The sequence below is a fragment of the Gopherus flavomarginatus genome, chromosome 3, assembly GCF_025201925.1.
Source record: "Gopherus flavomarginatus isolate rGopFla2 chromosome 3, rGopFla2.mat.asm, whole genome shotgun sequence".
Lineage (NCBI taxonomy): Eukaryota > Metazoa > Chordata > Testudines > Testudinidae > Gopherus > Gopherus flavomarginatus.
The window spans coordinates 168,403,080-168,420,008 of record NC_066619.1 but is presented as its reverse complement, the minus strand read 5'-3'; the positions used below and the strand labels follow the sequence as shown (position 1 = coordinate 168,420,008).

Sequence of the window (16,929 nt, the reverse complement as noted above, 5' to 3'; positions counted from 1 at the left end):
CTAGCCTCTGTTTGTCAGAGGATGGAGATGGATGGCGGGAGAGAGATCACTTGATTATTGCCTGTTAGGTTCACCCCCTCTGGGGCACCTGGCAGTGACCACTGTCGGTAGACAGGATACTGGGCTAGATGGACCTTTGGTCTGACCTTGTACAGCCGTTCTTATGGTCTTATAATGTTTTCTAGAGCTTTAATAATTTTTGTTGCTCTCCTCTGGATTTTCTCCAATTTGTCCACATCTTTCCTGAAATATTATGCCCAGAATTGGACACATGACTCCAGATAAGGCCTTATCAGCATGAAGTAGAACAAGAAGAATTACTTCTCACGTCTTGCCTACATATATAGCCCAAAATGATGTTAACTGTTTTTGAAACAGTGTTACACTGTTGTGTCATATTTAGCTTGTGATCCACTATAGTCCCCAGATCCCTTTCTGCAGTACTCCTTCCTAGGCAGTCATTTCCTATTTTGTATGTGTACAATTGGTTGTTCCATCCTAAGTGGAGTTCTTTGCATTTGTCCTTATTGAATTTCATCCTATATGTGTCAGACCGTTTCTCCAGTTTGTCCAGATCATTTTGAATATTAATTGTCTCCTCCAAAGCACTTGCAAGCCCTCTCAGCTTTGTATCATTTGCAAACTTCGTAAGTATATTCCCCCTATCATTATCTAAATAATCGATGAAGATATTGAACAGAACCGGATCCAGAAATGATCCCTGCAGGACCCCACTTAATATGCCCTTCCAGACTGACTATGAACCACTGATAACTACTGGAACCATTTTTCCATCCAATTATGCACCCATCTTATAGTAGCTCCATCTAGGTTGTATTTCCCTAGTTTGTTTATGAGAACGTCATGCAAGACTTTATCAAAAGCCTTACTGAATTCAAGGTATACCACATCTACCATGTCCCTCATATTCACAAGTCTTGTTACCCTGTCAAAGAAACTGTTAGGTAGGTTTGACACAATTTGTTCTTGACAAATCCTTGCTGACTGTTTGTTACCACTTTTATCTTCTAGGTGTTTGCAAACTGATTGCTTGATTATTTTCTCCATTATCTTTACAGGTACTGAAGTTAAGATGACTGGTTTGTAATTCACCAGGTTGTCCTTATTGCGCTTTTTATAGATTGGCACCATATTTGTCCTTTTCCAGTCCTCTGGAATCTCTCCCATCTTCCATGAGTTTTTGAAGATAATCACTAATGGCTCAGATATCTCCTCAGTCAGCTCCTTGAGTATTCTAGGATGTATTTTATCAGGCCCTGGTAGCTTGAAGACATAGTTCAAAAGGACCACCTACATGATAAAGAATACTCGTGTGAATTCTGCTGAGCTAAGTACTGAGTAGCTGTATCCTTAATCAAGTCATTAGCAAGTCTACTTTTCATTTAATTTATATACTCCTTTTATGGTTTACAGTAAAGGAACAATCTGAGTGTCTGATGAAGATTGTGAATTATATAGCTGATACATACAGGATGGGAGGTTATAATATAATGTTTACTTGGTTTTGATTGATTAATTAATTAGTCAGATTCACCTGGTCTTAGTTATTTTAGTGTTCTGGCTAATTAACTATGTTGCAGCCCAATAATCATTTCCTAAAGACATGATGACAGTGTCATATAATAAATATATGTCTTGGATGTTGGAAGTGATCAACGTCACAATGCATCTGAGATGTGTGTATTGTATGATTTTTAATTATGGCCTGATATATTAAAAGTATCAAAGAAAGAGATAAGAGTTTTTTCTGTATTTCTATGGGAAATCTTCTAGGATTGAGAAATGCTAGCTTGTGATCTGTCACTTTTCCAACAAAAAATGATACTATTCTTTGATCAGAGGCTGAAAAACAACATTAGCCAAATTTCTTCTTTTCATTCAGAGAGATGTTTGCCATCTTTTGTCTTTGGAGATTTAAAAATATAATCCATATTGTTTTTATTTATTTTTTTAGTTTTCGTTTTTAACTTAATGCAGACATTTTTTATGGAATAAAGAAAAACCTCTTAATCTTTTTTTGCTTTTAACAGCTTTTGTGCCAACACTGAATTCTTTTAATACTTCACTTAGCAGTCAGTTGAGACTTCATATGAGAGTTGTTGCATGATAAATAAATCTGTGATCATTGAAGGCTTGTTCTATTATGCATATCCAGTGGTTAAGGCCCAGTAAAAAGTAGAGATTGGAACTGGCTATTTTTGGGAGCAGGAAGGATCAAAGGACTGGTAATGTGATCTAGGGCTTTTTACCTCCAGGCACCAGCTCCTAGCTGACTCAGGTTGATAGTGACTAAAAGTTGTTATCATCTAATGGTTGTTCAGTGGCCTATGTAAAATGAGTTTCTGATCTTAGTCCCGGTTGCTAGTAGACAGGTGTTCACGTAGCAAAAACAACCATAATGGGCACCTTTATTGATACTCTCTGCAGCAGTGCTAATGACTGATTTGTCATGGAAATTAAAATATGTTGAAAAGTTCATAATTTATAAGTAGGGAAATTTCCATTTTAAAGTAAATAAAAATAAATGAATATAAACTACATCTTAAATAAACATACGTTTCTGTATTCTTTCGGAGACATCTGAATTCATCACAGATACTTTGATATCAGACTAAAATACAAGTGTATTCTCACTGCTGGTGGACCGTAATAAAACTCCTTGTGAAAGTTGGCTGCCCGTGAGAAAGAAATATGGAGGGGGGGAAATCCTATCAAGCTTGTTCTTCTCATCATTTCTGAAAGTCAGAACTTAACACCTTCCAGGATCAAGACCTTAGCACTCACATACAGTTCCAGAGAGGAAAATTCTGGACTTCCTTATGTTTTTCTGCAAGCAGATCAAGTCTGAAAAGTGCCAAAAGGATAACAACTTCTTTCCACCCTTGTCATGATATAACAGTTTGTTTCCTCTTTCTGGGTTGAGGAGGTTCTCCAGACACATTCTAATGAGTCTCTTTTTATTTGCTCTGTAAAGTTAGGGTTGGTTTCAGTAAAATCTCTCCTGTTTCCTGAAGGTCAGTGTCATAACTATAAAGGGAAGGGAACAGCCCTTCTGTATACAATACTATAAAATCCCTCCTGGCCAGACACCAAAATCCTTTTACCCTGTAAAGGGTTAAGAAGCTCAGGTAACCTAGATTGCTGACACCTGACCCAAAGGACCAATAAAGGGACAAGATACTTTCAAATCTTGGTGGGGGGAAGGCTTTTGTTTGTGTGCTCTTTGTTTTGGGGTTGTTCACTCTTGGGGCTAGGAGGGACCAGACATCAATCCAGGCTCTCCAAATCTTTCTGAACCAGTCTCTCATATTTCAAACTTGTAAGTAACAGCCAGGTAAGGCGTGTTAGTTTTATCTTTGTTTTCTCAACTTGTAAATGTTCCTTTTTGCTAAGAGGATTTACCTCTGTTTGCTATAACTTTGAACCTAAGGCTAGAGGGGGTTCCTCTGGACTCTATGAATCTGATTACCCTGTAAAGTTATTTTCCATCCTGATTTTACAGAGATGATTTTTACCTTTCTTTCTTTAATTAAAAGCCGCCTTTTTAAGAGTTCAGAGTGGGGAAGGAACTTTGACAGCCGCGCACATCTGCTTCCTTTGTTTGCTGACCTGGGGGGTGTGGGTGTGTACTGAGTGGAAATGTGAATCAGTTAAGGTCATTGGTCTTGAATGGGCCACCTCACAACCTAGATACTGCACAGCCTGCTGAGGTGAGTTCAGTTCACAAGATTATCTTGAGGTCTCATGACTGCCTGAGGCTTAAGAATGTCGAAAAGGATGGGGCTTAAAAATGTGGAGAAAGCACAGCAGACTCAGTGACTACAGGGGAAAGAGGACCTCAAACAGTATCACTTTCTAGCAGCCCTCTCTGATCAATGCATCGGGGGTTGTTGATGGACTGCATTCAGCTGTAAACTTCCAAAGGGAGGATCATCATGAGAAGGGAGCCTTTCAAGATGGTGGGGATGTGATGTTCATAGGTCCAGTCCGTAGCTCAATTCATGCAAATAGCCAGGACATCCAGCTACTAAAAAGTAGTCAAGACTCCCTAAAGACCTGTGTGTCAGCAGTCTCCAGAATGGTTTTATTTTTGTATTTTAAGCCTAAGAAAGTGCATTTACTTTAAATTTGTTAATCTCTTTGCTGGCTTCTCTACTCTTACCCCTGTGACTGATCATGAAATAGCTAACAAATAAATACAATTAAAAAAAAGAGTAAAAACTAAACAAAATCTGAGACACAAATGTAAATGATTGTTGTCTTGGACAATAATAATGTCCAAACACAGCATTCCTTTCCCTCTTGTTTTTTGTTCTTTCCTCCTTCCCTTCACTCATCCTACTAAGACTCCCATCACCATGCCCCATAATTATTTTTAAAAAGGTTCCTAAACTTATGGTTTTACATGCATATGTAGGCATCTAAATAACTTGCCTGATTTTCAGTGGTGCTGAGCACCTGTAGTTTTCAGCGTTGTTTATAGCTCAATAATTCAAAATGTCACAGTGTAATAAGGTATTCTTAGCTGTAGTAGATAATGTTGAGTGCTTTTGCATACAAGAGCTTTGTATAACCTGTATCGGAGGAAGCAGTCTCTTCTGGCAAGTAGAATCTTTCTTTCCTAGGAAGTATATAAGCAAGATTATTGTAGAATTCTGCTCATGTATGCTTACTGTTGATCTGACTGAAATTCATATATTTATGTCTCCACAGCTAAGCCCATTGTTTAAGGACACTGTCCTGAAGAGAACATTTAATGCTACCTTACAGAATCCTGTTGCAACTCAGATGGACAATACTGTTTGCAAATATGAGGCAGTGCACCCAGGCACACTTTGTGTGTCTATTTAGGAATTCTTCAATGGTGAATATGCTTACCTATATTACTAAAAGATTGAAGAGTTCATATTAGGTTGTTACATTTTCTAGTATAGTCTCAAAATTACAAAACATATTAATTTTAACTTTATTTAATATGGGAAATGACTGTCTCTTTATTCCACATAGTAAAGGAAATTGGTAATATATTTGCAAATTTTTCCCTCCATATTAATATTTGCACTCAAGAGGGCTGATAGATAGCAATTTTTGAATAAATGTTACAGTGGCACGCTGTACTCATAGTTAAATCAAATTATAATTGTGCTAGGCATGGAAAGGAAAGTTTATTAGCTTTCTACTTCCCAAATAAATATTTCCCTTACTTCTTTAGAGAAAACCATAGAAACTACACATAAATGAAATGTAGGTGGCAGGCTTTTCCACAGTTCAAGTCCTTTATCAGCTGAAGCAATGAACTCCTAATACTAACACTGGATTGTACTCTGTTAATGTGATCACTTTGCAATAAAGGATTGTGGCTTTATTGCAAAGTCAGGCAGAAATAATTGAGCTCTGATGGGCAAGTTGCTAAATTAAAGGTGAACTTCAGTATAAAACAATATTAAAGTTCAGAAATCTGACTTAAAGATATCTGCAAATGTACAGTGATCACCACTGAAAAGTAAGCATTTACCCATGCTACCACATGACAGTACCTGAGACAAAGCAGCATTTTTTAATATTTAAAATAGACTTTTATTTTGTCTTTCAATATGTTAATGAACTATGACTTTGTTTCTTGCCCTATTGTTAACAAGTTAGCCAATATTTTGTTAGCTCACTAAAAAGCACAACTTCTAAGGCAGAGGTTCTCAAACTGTGGTCCGTGGACCGCCAGTAGTCCGCGAGCTCCATTCAGGTGGTCCGTGGATAGTTCCCTCTAAGGTGCATGCCTGAGTGGCCGCAAACAAGAGAATGAAGGGCCACCCACCTAACTAGTGGAGCCGTGCAGGTGTGGCTCCATTAATTAGATGCCTGGGGTGTGTGTGGGGGGGGGGAATAGGGGATAGGTGGGAGGGGGCAGTGGGGTGAGAAAAGGAGTTGGGGAGAATTTGGGATGTGCAGGACTGCGATGGCCAGAGAAAGAGACAACTTTCTCCAGCTCCAGGGCTGAGGCTGCTAGGGAGAGATGGCCCTCCTTCCCAGCCTCGGCTCTGTGGTTGCTGTGGCGGGGGAGAGACCCCGCTCCTTCCCATCCCCAGCTTGGGGGCTGCCACGGCAGGGGAGAAAGGGCACGCCCATCGCATTAGAAAGGTAAGACTACTGATATTAAAAAATGAGTTGTGTGCTTTTTTTGTAGAACAAAAAAAGTTTATTTTTTTTTATATAGTGCTTTTATCCAATGCGCTTTACAACAGTTAGCTAACGGTACAAATACCAATGTCAGACTGATTCAAACTGAAATAGGAATTCAAGTTTTGTTTCTGTGACTAGCCCACAAACGTTCAGTGAATATGGGGTGAAGTTAGCACAGCTGGCATGCTGGTGCACCTCCCTTCCCCCAAATTGATGTTTCTTGTTTTCTCTCGCTAACCAATCCCAGGGTCCCCTCACCCTCTGAAGATACCTTAGGAAAGAAAGTGAGGTCCTGGGGCTTGTTAGAAGAGACATCAGTGGTAGGTAAGGAAGGGGGCTACCCATGGGGTTAACTCCTTGACAGTTCAAGTTAATCAAAACCAAACATCCAAGCAAACATGAATAACTTCCAACCTTTCAAACCAAACCATAAGATTTGGTTCATCATCCCCTTTGTGAACTAAACTTCCATGGTTCATTGAGCCTTAGTCTTCCTACACTGGATGCATGCCTACAAGATAGAACATGATGCAACAGTCATATTGTGTGGCAGCTAAGTTTTAAAGGGCAGCCTATGCACTGCACTATTTTTGGACTGGATAGTCAACCATGACTAGACATTGCAAATGAAGAAGACATATACCCAAACAGCCCATGCTATGATTCATCAGTTGCCTAGTGTAGTGTGATGCGTCTCTTAAAGCAACGTGACCCAATAGAATTTTATGTTTCTAATAAGTGGAGGATGTTTGAAAGGATTCCTTTAATTAAAGTTTAGAAGAGTCAGACTTAGTGAACCAGATTTTTCTTTTCTGTTTCACAGAGGCATAATCCAGCATTAGTGCCTATTAATGACCAAGTCAAGCTGAAAGTTCTCTTCCAAAGGAGTGCCTACATTTTAATGATGTCCTCCATCAGTGGCTCAAAGGAACATGATTGCTCTTATAACCTCCAGAGATAGTAAAGCTGGTCTTGCAAGAGATCTTATTTAATTTCCCCCCCTCTGTACTTTTTTCCTACTATCAGAATCTGTTCCAGTTCTTTAACTCATGAAGCGCTGACTGTCCTCTTTTTAAAGTACAACTGCAAATAAAAATATGAGATGAAACATTTGTTTCCTTTTGTCTTTTTTCTCCCCACTCTCCTCTTTGCCAGATACCAGAGAAGGCACCAAACTAAAAAACACCAGGCCATGTGAAACAGAAATAAAGGTGATGATTGAGTTTTTGTTGCCTGTCCTCATCAGGATGAATTAACTGACAGCCTGATTGAGCCAATATGGCAGAAACTCCCACCACAAACATAGAAAGGGAGAAGGATAAATTGGTGAGGCTCCCTTCAAGGCTGTTTTTCTTCAGAATATTTAAGTGGGTGAAAGATTTGCCCCCTTCTTCCAACATAAGAAGTGAAGAGACTGGTCCCTGAACTCAGAGAGCCCTCAAGATATGCACAGATCTCAGAGAATCCTATGAGATGCAGAGACTTCCACATGAGACCCTGTACCTTCGCTGCTCCTCAGCTGCCACCTGTTCTCCTCTGGATTGACCTGTACTGATAAGGTTTCTCTTCTTAGCGTCTGCCTCTGGATACGGAGGGGGCTGTTCAATCTCAGAGTGCTTTACTGCTGATTGGATGTTCCATGTGGTTGAGAAGGGGAAAGGATGTATATTCTGCCCTGCCCTCTGTCCACAGGCATGTCCCTGAACCTGCAGAGGGGTCTCTGTTGGTGTAGGAACAGAGAGGATCGTGGTGTGGAAGAAGATGATTCCTATTCATGCCACTACATGGCCTGGGACAAATCTACACATGGAGCTCTCCTCTGTGCATGGATCAAGGGGACATGACTGGACCTTTTGTTCATTTTTTAGTTACTCCTTCTTATCAGTTGTCAAGGACTGACTGCTTATTGCTCCTGAAAAAATGTATTCTGGTTTATGAAAGAGTTTATAAGCCTTGCAGATTATGACATAGCAGAGCTTTACATCATGTCGTTCTAAGTAGCATCATGTACTTTTCCCCACTTCAGTTCTGACATAGTTGTAGTAGCCTGTGATTTACTAAACTTATTAGTGCTTTGTACAATTTCAAAGTGAGGAGCCAAGCTTTAGATGGTATTAAAGCATAGGGTTTGCATTCCGGCAGTTCTCAGAATAGTGGCTGCTAAAATCATGTTGGAATTCAAATGAGAACCAAAAGTATTTTGCTAAGCAGAATGACATAGTTCAAGATATGATATCTCACAAAGTTCCAGAGTTGGAAAACCTTGCAATTATGTCATTGGCACAGCCTACGAAAGCTACCAAACATTTGTTTCTGATTCTGTCAGTTTGCAAGATATTAGACCTTTAAACTGCTATTGGTTCTTGAATCTAACAATGTTTTATTGGTACCTTTGCAAATCTTAATGTTGCAAGTCCCAAACCTCAGATGTGAGGAATTTTCAATTCCTGATTCAGAGAATGCTAAAAACTACCATCTCAAACAACTATTATTATTATTTATATTATGGTAGCAAGGAAGCGACGATATTAAATATTTAGTAAGAAAAAAGACACAATAACTCACACCCTGTGCAGTATTTTTCTCTTCCATATATAGCATCTGGAGAAAGCACTTGCGAATATACTTCATGGAATACACAGAGGGGATGACCTAGATAATGTAACTTAATAGGCTTTTTCCATCTCTGTTGTCTGTGATACCCCTCCTTAGGGGTTTTGAAAGCATATGGATGAGCAATTAGAAGTAAAAATTAAAAAGACTAACCATGAAAAAGACCCAAAGTCTCCTGAAATTAAACACACCCATAAACTGGTTGGTAATTGCTTAAACCTGATATTTAAATGGTCTCTCAGTAGCTACTGACATGGACACGTAACTGTGGGATAGAACTAGGAAAGGGATGAAAACCCTGTTCATTAAAGGGATCTTGAAAATGGAAAACATGTTCACCCCTTAATTCTAACTAGTACTGTAGAGTGCAGCCTTAAAACTGATTTTGTGTGGCTGCTATATGGATGCATACTGCTGGTCTTAGCAACACACTGGAAGCTAACAACCAATTAAAAAGCATTCTGCAATATATCATTGCTATATTCAGCAATAAAGTGCCTTAAATTCACTGTAACCATTGAGAACTCCTTTTTATCACAACTTAATCAAGACAGTACCTAGCTACTAGATCACATCCTATTATAGAATCATTCTCAGCAATATTAGCAGAGCAAAATTCACAGAGCAGCATGATTCATGACCTCCTTCATTCAACCAGCCCTTTCGAAATGGAAACAAATATCTGCAGTCAAGGAAACATATTTTCAAAGTTGTACTTTAAAAATGAAGCATTAAAGAAATAAAGAGGTTTTTCTCTGGCTCTGAAGCAAACATGAAAAGCTTTATAAAGATGATATCTGTGTATATGAGATAATTGACCAAAATCCAGTAATGCACAGCCTTCCACCTCCTTTTAGCTACAGATATTATGGCCGAAATGTTTGACTGTGACTACTAGTTTGGGAGTGACTCACTTTTTGCGTGTCCAACTTGAGACACCCTGGGCTTGATGTTCAAAAGTGTTGAGCACACACAACTCCAGTTGTAATGATATCCATTATACCAAACATATTATTCAAGAGATTTCTTCCATAAAAAAGTTTTAGGGCCACAACTGCCATTAACACAAATGGTGGAGTCTAGCTTCCTGATCATTTGAATGGGAAATATTGTCAAAAAATCCATAATAAGTGGGATTGTGACATCGCTCAGTGGGACTAAAGGGAATGGTGTTGACATCCCATTTATTTTAATAAGAGTTGGTCTTATCACACAAAATGTTGGGGGAAATTAATTACTATGCATAATTAGCAGCTAATTTTAAAACTTAAATATCTCAATTATTTCCACTTGTCTTTTTAAATACTCAAAATGTATCTAAAATGGTAACACCCAGCTTGCACTACTGGTGTATTTCATCATGAGCATGAGCTGTGGCCAATAACGCTCCTCTTGACTGTGGTACAGTCACCTCTCTTGAGAGCTCAAAATGCAGCAATGCATAAAGAGACACGTTTCCAAAGGCTATCTTGAAAAATTAGTTCGTGCATGTAATTACACATCGGAAGTCACATTTTTCTTTTGCAGTCCAAGGGTTGCTGGGGAATGTGTAAATGTGTATGTGTCTCTGTTAGGAGGGGAACAGAAATAGAGTACACGAGTGTGAAGCCAGGAGGCATTCCACATGTGCATGGCAAATGCAGCCAAATTGTCTCCATGCTTGCCAATGTACTATTTTTCACTCTGATGTAGGATTTTCAAATAATTTAAGCATATATTTTCCCTTATGCATTCTCTTGGATTTGAGTTGTGTTGGCCTTATTGTTACTGTTGTTTTCATATGTTAATGCTACATTTCTTTAATTGGTTTTGTTCTCGGTTGATTGGATTTAGTTAATCTATAAAGTATATAGATCTAAATATTGTTATGTATTTTCAATGGGCCTGACTTTTAAATGTTGCCTTCATTTTTGTGGGTGTAAATGCTAACATTTGGGTATTGGACTATTCCATTCTGGCTGCAATTCAGTTTAGAGATCTAAATGTTAGCATTTGTGCTTTCAGTCGATTGGGTATTCTCACAAACAGAAGCAAGGTTTAAAAATCAGGCCCAAATGCGTCAAGAAATGCTACTGAGATGTTTAATACTGTAAAAAAATGTTTTATAAAACTGCTAATAGGTTGTTCACCTTCAAATTCACTTTTCAATATGGTTTATTTTTGTCTGATCCATGGAACTTTGTTGCCACAACTGACATAAACAATCACCTGTGACTTTTGTAAATGAGCAAGTGAACGTGTCTGTGGGTTTCTAAAATTATTTATCAAAACATTTTGGGCAAATCTGGGGATCCTGAAAATGCCAGGTTGCTAGACCTCAAGAAACTAACTCTGGGGGTTGAGGAGGTGATTAGCTCAGGCTCCCAGACCATTCAGCCCTTGGGTTCTGCCCTGAGGCTGCCAAAGGCAGGGTCAATTGTATTGGAGGATCTTGTGTTATGGATTCTTGTCAACTGGATAGACATCACCAAATCATTTCACTAAGGCCACTGAACAGCTATCAAATAACAATATGCACTGCTGTTGTAGCTGTGTTGATCCCAGGATATTAGAGAGACGAAGTGGGTGAGGTAATATCTTTTATTGGACCAACTTCTACTGATAAGAGACAAGCTTTAGAGATCAGAGCTGCTTCACCTTCTAATATCCTGAGACCAACACGGCTACAACTACTCTGCATGCATTTTAATCCATTTAATATGTGGCATGTTAATTTTATATCTTTCTAGTTTTTTAATCAAAATATCATGTGGTACCAAGTGAAATGCCTTACAGAAGTCTAAGTATATTATGTCAACACTATTAACTATATCAGCCAAACTTGTAATCTCATCAAAAAAGATATTATATCAAGTTAATTTGACAGGATCCATTTCCCATAAATCCATGTTTATTGGAATTACTTATATTACCCTCCTTTAATTCTTTAATTGAGTCTCATATCAGCTGGTCCACTATATTGCCCAGGATCAATGTCAGACTCATAGACTCATAGACTCTAGGACTGGAAGGGACCTCGAGAGGTCATCGAGTCCAGTCCCCTGCCCTCATGGCAGGACCAAATACTGTCTAGACCATCCCTAATAGACATTTATCTAACCTACTCTTAAATATCTCCAGAGATGGAGATTCCACAACTTCCCTAGGCAATCTATTCCGGTGTTTAACTACCCTGACAGTTAGGAATTTTTTCCTAATGTCCAACCTAAATCTCCAGTGCTGCAGTTTAAGCCCATTGCTTCTTGTTCTATCATTGGAGGCTAAGGTGAACAAGTTTTCTCCCTCCTCCTGATGACACCCTTTTAGATACCTGAAAACTGCTATCATGCCCCCTGACAGGCAATAATTACCCAAGTCATCCTGTTTACTGTTTTTTAATTATCAGAGGGGTAGCCGTGTTAGTCTGGATCTGTAAAAAGCAACAAAGAGTCCTATGGCACCTTATAGACTAACAGACATATTGGAGCATAAGCTTTCATGGGTAAATACTCACTTCATCAGACATATGTGGTGGAAATTTCTAGAGGCAGGTATAAATATGCAGGCAAAAATCAGTCTAGAGATAATGAGGTTAAATCAGGGAGGATGAGGCCCTGTTCTAGCAGTTGAAGTGTGAGCACCAACAAAGGAGAAAGTGCTTTTTTAGTTGGCTAGCCATCCACATTCTTTGTTTAATCCTGAGCTGATGGTGTCAAATTTACAAATGAACTGAAGTTCAGTAGTTTCTCTCTGGAGTCTGGTTCTGAACTCTTTTTGCTGCAGGATGGCTACCTTTAAATCTGCTATTGTGTGTCCAGGGAGGTTGAAGTGTTCTCCTACAGGTTTTTGTATGTTGCCATTCCTAATATCTGACTTGTGTCCATTTATCCTTTTACGCAGGGATTGTCCAGTTTGGCTGATTTACATAGCAGAGGGGCATTGCTGGCATATGATGGCGTATATTCATTGATGGAAGTGCAGGTGAATGAACCAGTGATGATGTCGCTGATCTGGTTAGGTCCTGTGATGGTGTCACTAGTGTAAATATGTGGGCAGAGTTGGCACCAAGGTTTGTTGCATGGATTGGTTCCTGAGTTAGAGTTACTATGGTGCGGTGTGAGATTTTTGGTGAGAATATGCTTAAGGTTGGCGGGTTGTCTGTGGGCGAGTACTGGTCTGCCTCCCAAGGCCTGTGGAAGTGAAGGATCATTGTCCAGGATGAGTTGTAGATCACTGATGATGTGTTGGAGAGGTTTTAGCTGAGGGCTGTAGGTGATGGCCAGTGGAGTTCTGTTGGTATCTTTCTTGGGCTTGTCTTGCAGCAGGAAGCTTCTGGGTACACGTCTGGCTCTGATTTGTTTCCTTATTTCCTCCTATGGGTATCATAGTTTTGAGAATGCTTGGTGAAGACTAGTGAAGAACTTGTAGGTGTTGGTTTCTGTCTGAGGGGTTGGAGCAAATGCGATTATACCTCAGCGCTTGGCTGTAGATGATGGATTGTGTGGTGTGTCTGGGATGGCAGCTGGAGGTGCATTTTTAAACCAATACAGTATTTTCCCTTGATTGTGGCTTTTTGGGTGTCTAGTAAAGTGTTCTTAAACATTTCCTGGTTATCATTCTCATTTTTCTGATTAAATTCTTTCTCCCAGCTGATATGGCTCATAATTGTTTTCAGCTTTGTAAAGTTGGTCCTTTTAAAGCACCAAGTATATATTCTGGAATGTATTCTGTTTGCATATTATAAATTTGAACAAGTCATGATCACTTGTACCTAAGTTACCGTTAATTTTTAGTTCCGTAATCAGTTCCTCTTTATCTGTCACGACAAGGTCTACTATAGAATTCCTCCAGGTTGGCTGTAACCCTTTTTGCGTTAGGAAATGGTCATCTGTAATATTTAGAAATTCCAAGGATGTTTTGTTTTAGTACTGACAGCATGAAATCTCCAGCATATGTCTCTCATATTGAAGTCCATGATCTCACACATTTTTCCCCTACATATTATAGATAGGTGTGTAAGGAGCTAGTCATCCTGTTCCCTAGTGTGATCTGGTGGTCTCTAGCAGACACCAACTAATACCCCATCTTTTGCTTTATTTGTTAGGACATTGATCCATAGATATTCAAGATAATTTTCTTCTGAATGCATCAGTCACTCAAAAATAGATCATTCTATTTTTTTAAAGAGAGTGCCACTCCCCCTTCTCTTTTGCCTGGTTGATCCTTCCTAAATAGGTTATAACCATTGTGGCAAACTCAGGACACTTAGCTACCAAGAGAGGGGTAGTAATTAGCCCCAGAAGGCTTAACCATGGAGGAATAAGGTTCAGCTGGAACAGGGGCTACCAGGGAGCTAATTAGTTTCAGCTGGCCCCAATGGCTGGAGACCTTTTTAAACCCTCCCTGGCAGGGAAGCAGGGAGAGGAGAGAAGTAGAGTAGCTGCCAGCGAGTAGGGGCAGCTGAACTCTAAAACTTTTCTTGCAAGGCAGATTGCACTCTCCCCAGAAGGAGAGGACAACAGAACAAGGGCCTGACTGAGAAGGGATCAGCCAGACCCTGTGCGTGACTGTGAAGGGCTTTTGCTTTGCCCAAGCCTATGTCTCCAAGGCTGAGAAGGACTGAGCTAGCAGAGGAGAGACAGGTACTTTGCCACACGTGGTGTCAGGAGTGGGATGTACTAGTGAGTGAGGCTCGGTGGCAAGCCATCACAGGGCAAGGTAAAAAAAAAAAAAAAAGAAATTTTGGGTTTTTTTGTGGAAAAATGGAGGACGTACTGAAGGCGTTGATGCAGGCCACCGTGGCTCAACAGGAGGCTACTCGAGTACAGGTGGCGGCCCAGCGAGAGTCCGTACGGGTACAACAGGAGACCAACCAGCTGCTGATGAGCCAGGCAGCCCAAGATCGAGCCACCCTGACCGAGGTAGTGAACCAGTTGAAGGCCCTGACCACGATGACGCACGCGGCCCAGGGGACCCGGCCGCTACGGGCAAGCAACTACTTACAGAAGATGACAATGGATGATGATATAGAGGCGTATCTCCTCGCATTCGAGAGGACGGCACTGTGGGAGGCCTGGCCCCAAGACCAGTGGGCAGGTCTGCTGGCTCCATTCCTGTGTGGGGAGGCCCAGAAAGCCTACTTCGACATGACTGCAGAAGCAGCTATGGATTACCCTCGGCTGAAGGCGGAAATCCTGGCGAGGGCAGGCGTGACACCAGCCATAAGGGCCCAGTGCTTCCACGAGTGGAAGTACCGGGAGGACAAACCACTGAGGTCTCAGCTATTTGATTTGATACACCTTGCGCGGAAGTGGCTCCGCCCCGAGGTCCGTGGGCCGGAGAAGGTAGTAGAAACCCTGGTATTGGACAATCTAGTTGCTCTCGTGGAGAGGCACTTAGCAGCCCAAGAACTTTCTCAGACCACTGAGCGAGGAAGGCGCCAGTATCGGAGACCAGCCTCTGCACCGAGGCCCCGGTTTGCCCCAGCTCCAAGCCGGAAAATGGAGGGGAGGCAGGAGGCAGAAGAGCCGCCGGCAGTCCCCGAGAGACTGGAGGACTGTGGAAGAAAGGCTCAGGGGATAAATCCCAGCAGCCTGAAAAATAGGGGGCTGCCCTAAGGTGGGTACTGCTGTTATGCCTGTGGTGAATTAGGGCATATTGCTGCCCAATGCCCTAATCTAGGAGAGCCCATGCAGTGTGAATTGGGAGATATAGGGGGACCATGCGAGCTAATAAGTCTTATTGGGGTTGCGATGGTCCCCCATAGGTACACTAGGCCTGTTAAGCTGAATGATATAGAGACCACAGCTTTAATAGACTCGGGAAGTGCAGTCACACTGGTCTTAGAGAAGCTGGTCAGGCCGGGCCAACTATCTTAGGCCAAGCGCTCGGGAATATCCTGTGTACATGGGGATATCAGCTATTACCCGACCGTCCCCGTACGCATAGAAGTTCCTGGGAACCCCGCTCAGTTGACAGTGGGAGTCGTCCTGAAACTCCTGTCGTGGAAAATGACCACCACCCAGTTGATTTGATCAGACAGCCTGAGACGCCTTTATTTCATACAAGCATATATGCAGGGAGAGACAGCATAGACCAAACGCAAGAGGCTGGCTGCTGCTCTACATGTTACAAATTTTCCCAGGCTTATAAAGGTTAAAACCGCAAAACGTCGCACGCTGGTTACACATGTTATTTGCCTTATTTGGAATATAATGATAACAACCAAGCTGACCAATTAATTTTCCATCTATGGCAATCTTCCATCTAAGCCAATCTTTCATCTATGGCTTTTCCTGTTATTGTCTTTGCCAGTCAAGTCTGTGGTTTGACCGTTCTATTACTTTTTCTTATAACTCAGCTGTTATAACTTAACAGATCTCCTGGTTCCCCTTTATCCAATTCTAGTTCCTCTTTTTGGGGCCCTGACCACATCTTTTTGCCTCAGCGTGCCCTTTGTACAGAAAAACAAGTTTAGCAGGAGTTAAAACTCTTGCTTCTAGCTAAGGGCCTACTCTTACTTTATTTTCAGCAAAAAAGCCTGGGGCCTTGGGTAAGGTGGGGTCGGGGGGTTTCCCTATCAACTCCCTCCTTTTTGATGCCTTTGTCTTACATGGCATCAAACTCCTCACTTTGGATATCCATTAAGTCCTGGATCTCCGGATGAGGGTTCTTTAAGTTTGGAATGCTGGCATAGGTGGCTTCTTTTAAGGAAGCATTCAGCGTGGCATAATGCAGGCGATCCTCATTGGCTAAAGTCGATTCCATTAATGGGTTGACAGGAGAACACGGACTAAGGAGAAATGCATGTTGGTTAGAGAGGGGACCAAAAAAACAAACAAAAACGGTACAAAGTGGGGAATGGGAGCATTTCCCACTCCTACTGCCGTAACAATATTCTAAGAAAGGGGTACAGACAGAAACCTCTGCAACCTCAGGGTAAAACACAAGGCTTTAATATTTATCAAACATGAGGTAAAAGTACCATTTATTACACAGGAAACAATAGGGAAATTACCAGGAAAAAAGCGGGGCAATGATGTTACTAGTCTCCGGACCCTCCTAGCAACCTGGCTGCAGAGGAGGCGGATTAGGGAAGAACTGGAAATTCGGGAAAGGGGCTAGCTCCGGCACTTCTCC

The 16,929-nt window shown here is 41.0% G+C and overlaps 1 protein-coding gene across 7 annotated transcripts in view; it reads left to right on the top strand.

The window, feature by feature from the left end:
• Positions 1–16,929, top strand: part of STPG2 (sperm tail PG-rich repeat containing 2) — a 446,863-nt gene that overhangs the window by 401,159 nt on the left and 28,775 nt on the right. For 3 of the 7 annotated variants that reach the window (XM_050944045.1, XM_050944049.1, XM_050944040.1), the window contains 2 exons: positions 4,735–4,885; positions 7,022–7,294. The exons of 2 other annotated variants lie outside the window; for them this stretch is intronic. In XM_050944045.1, coding sequence (XP_050800002.1) covers positions 4,735–4,872 — 138 coding nt within the window. In that variant the 3' untranslated portion in view covers positions 4,873–4,885; positions 7,022–7,294. Of the gene's footprint in view, positions 1–4,734; positions 4,886–6,445; positions 6,505–7,021; positions 7,295–7,353; positions 7,634–16,929 lie in introns of those variants that run through there. 2 more of the 7 variants (XM_050944041.1, XM_050944042.1) reach the window with 2 other exon arrangements.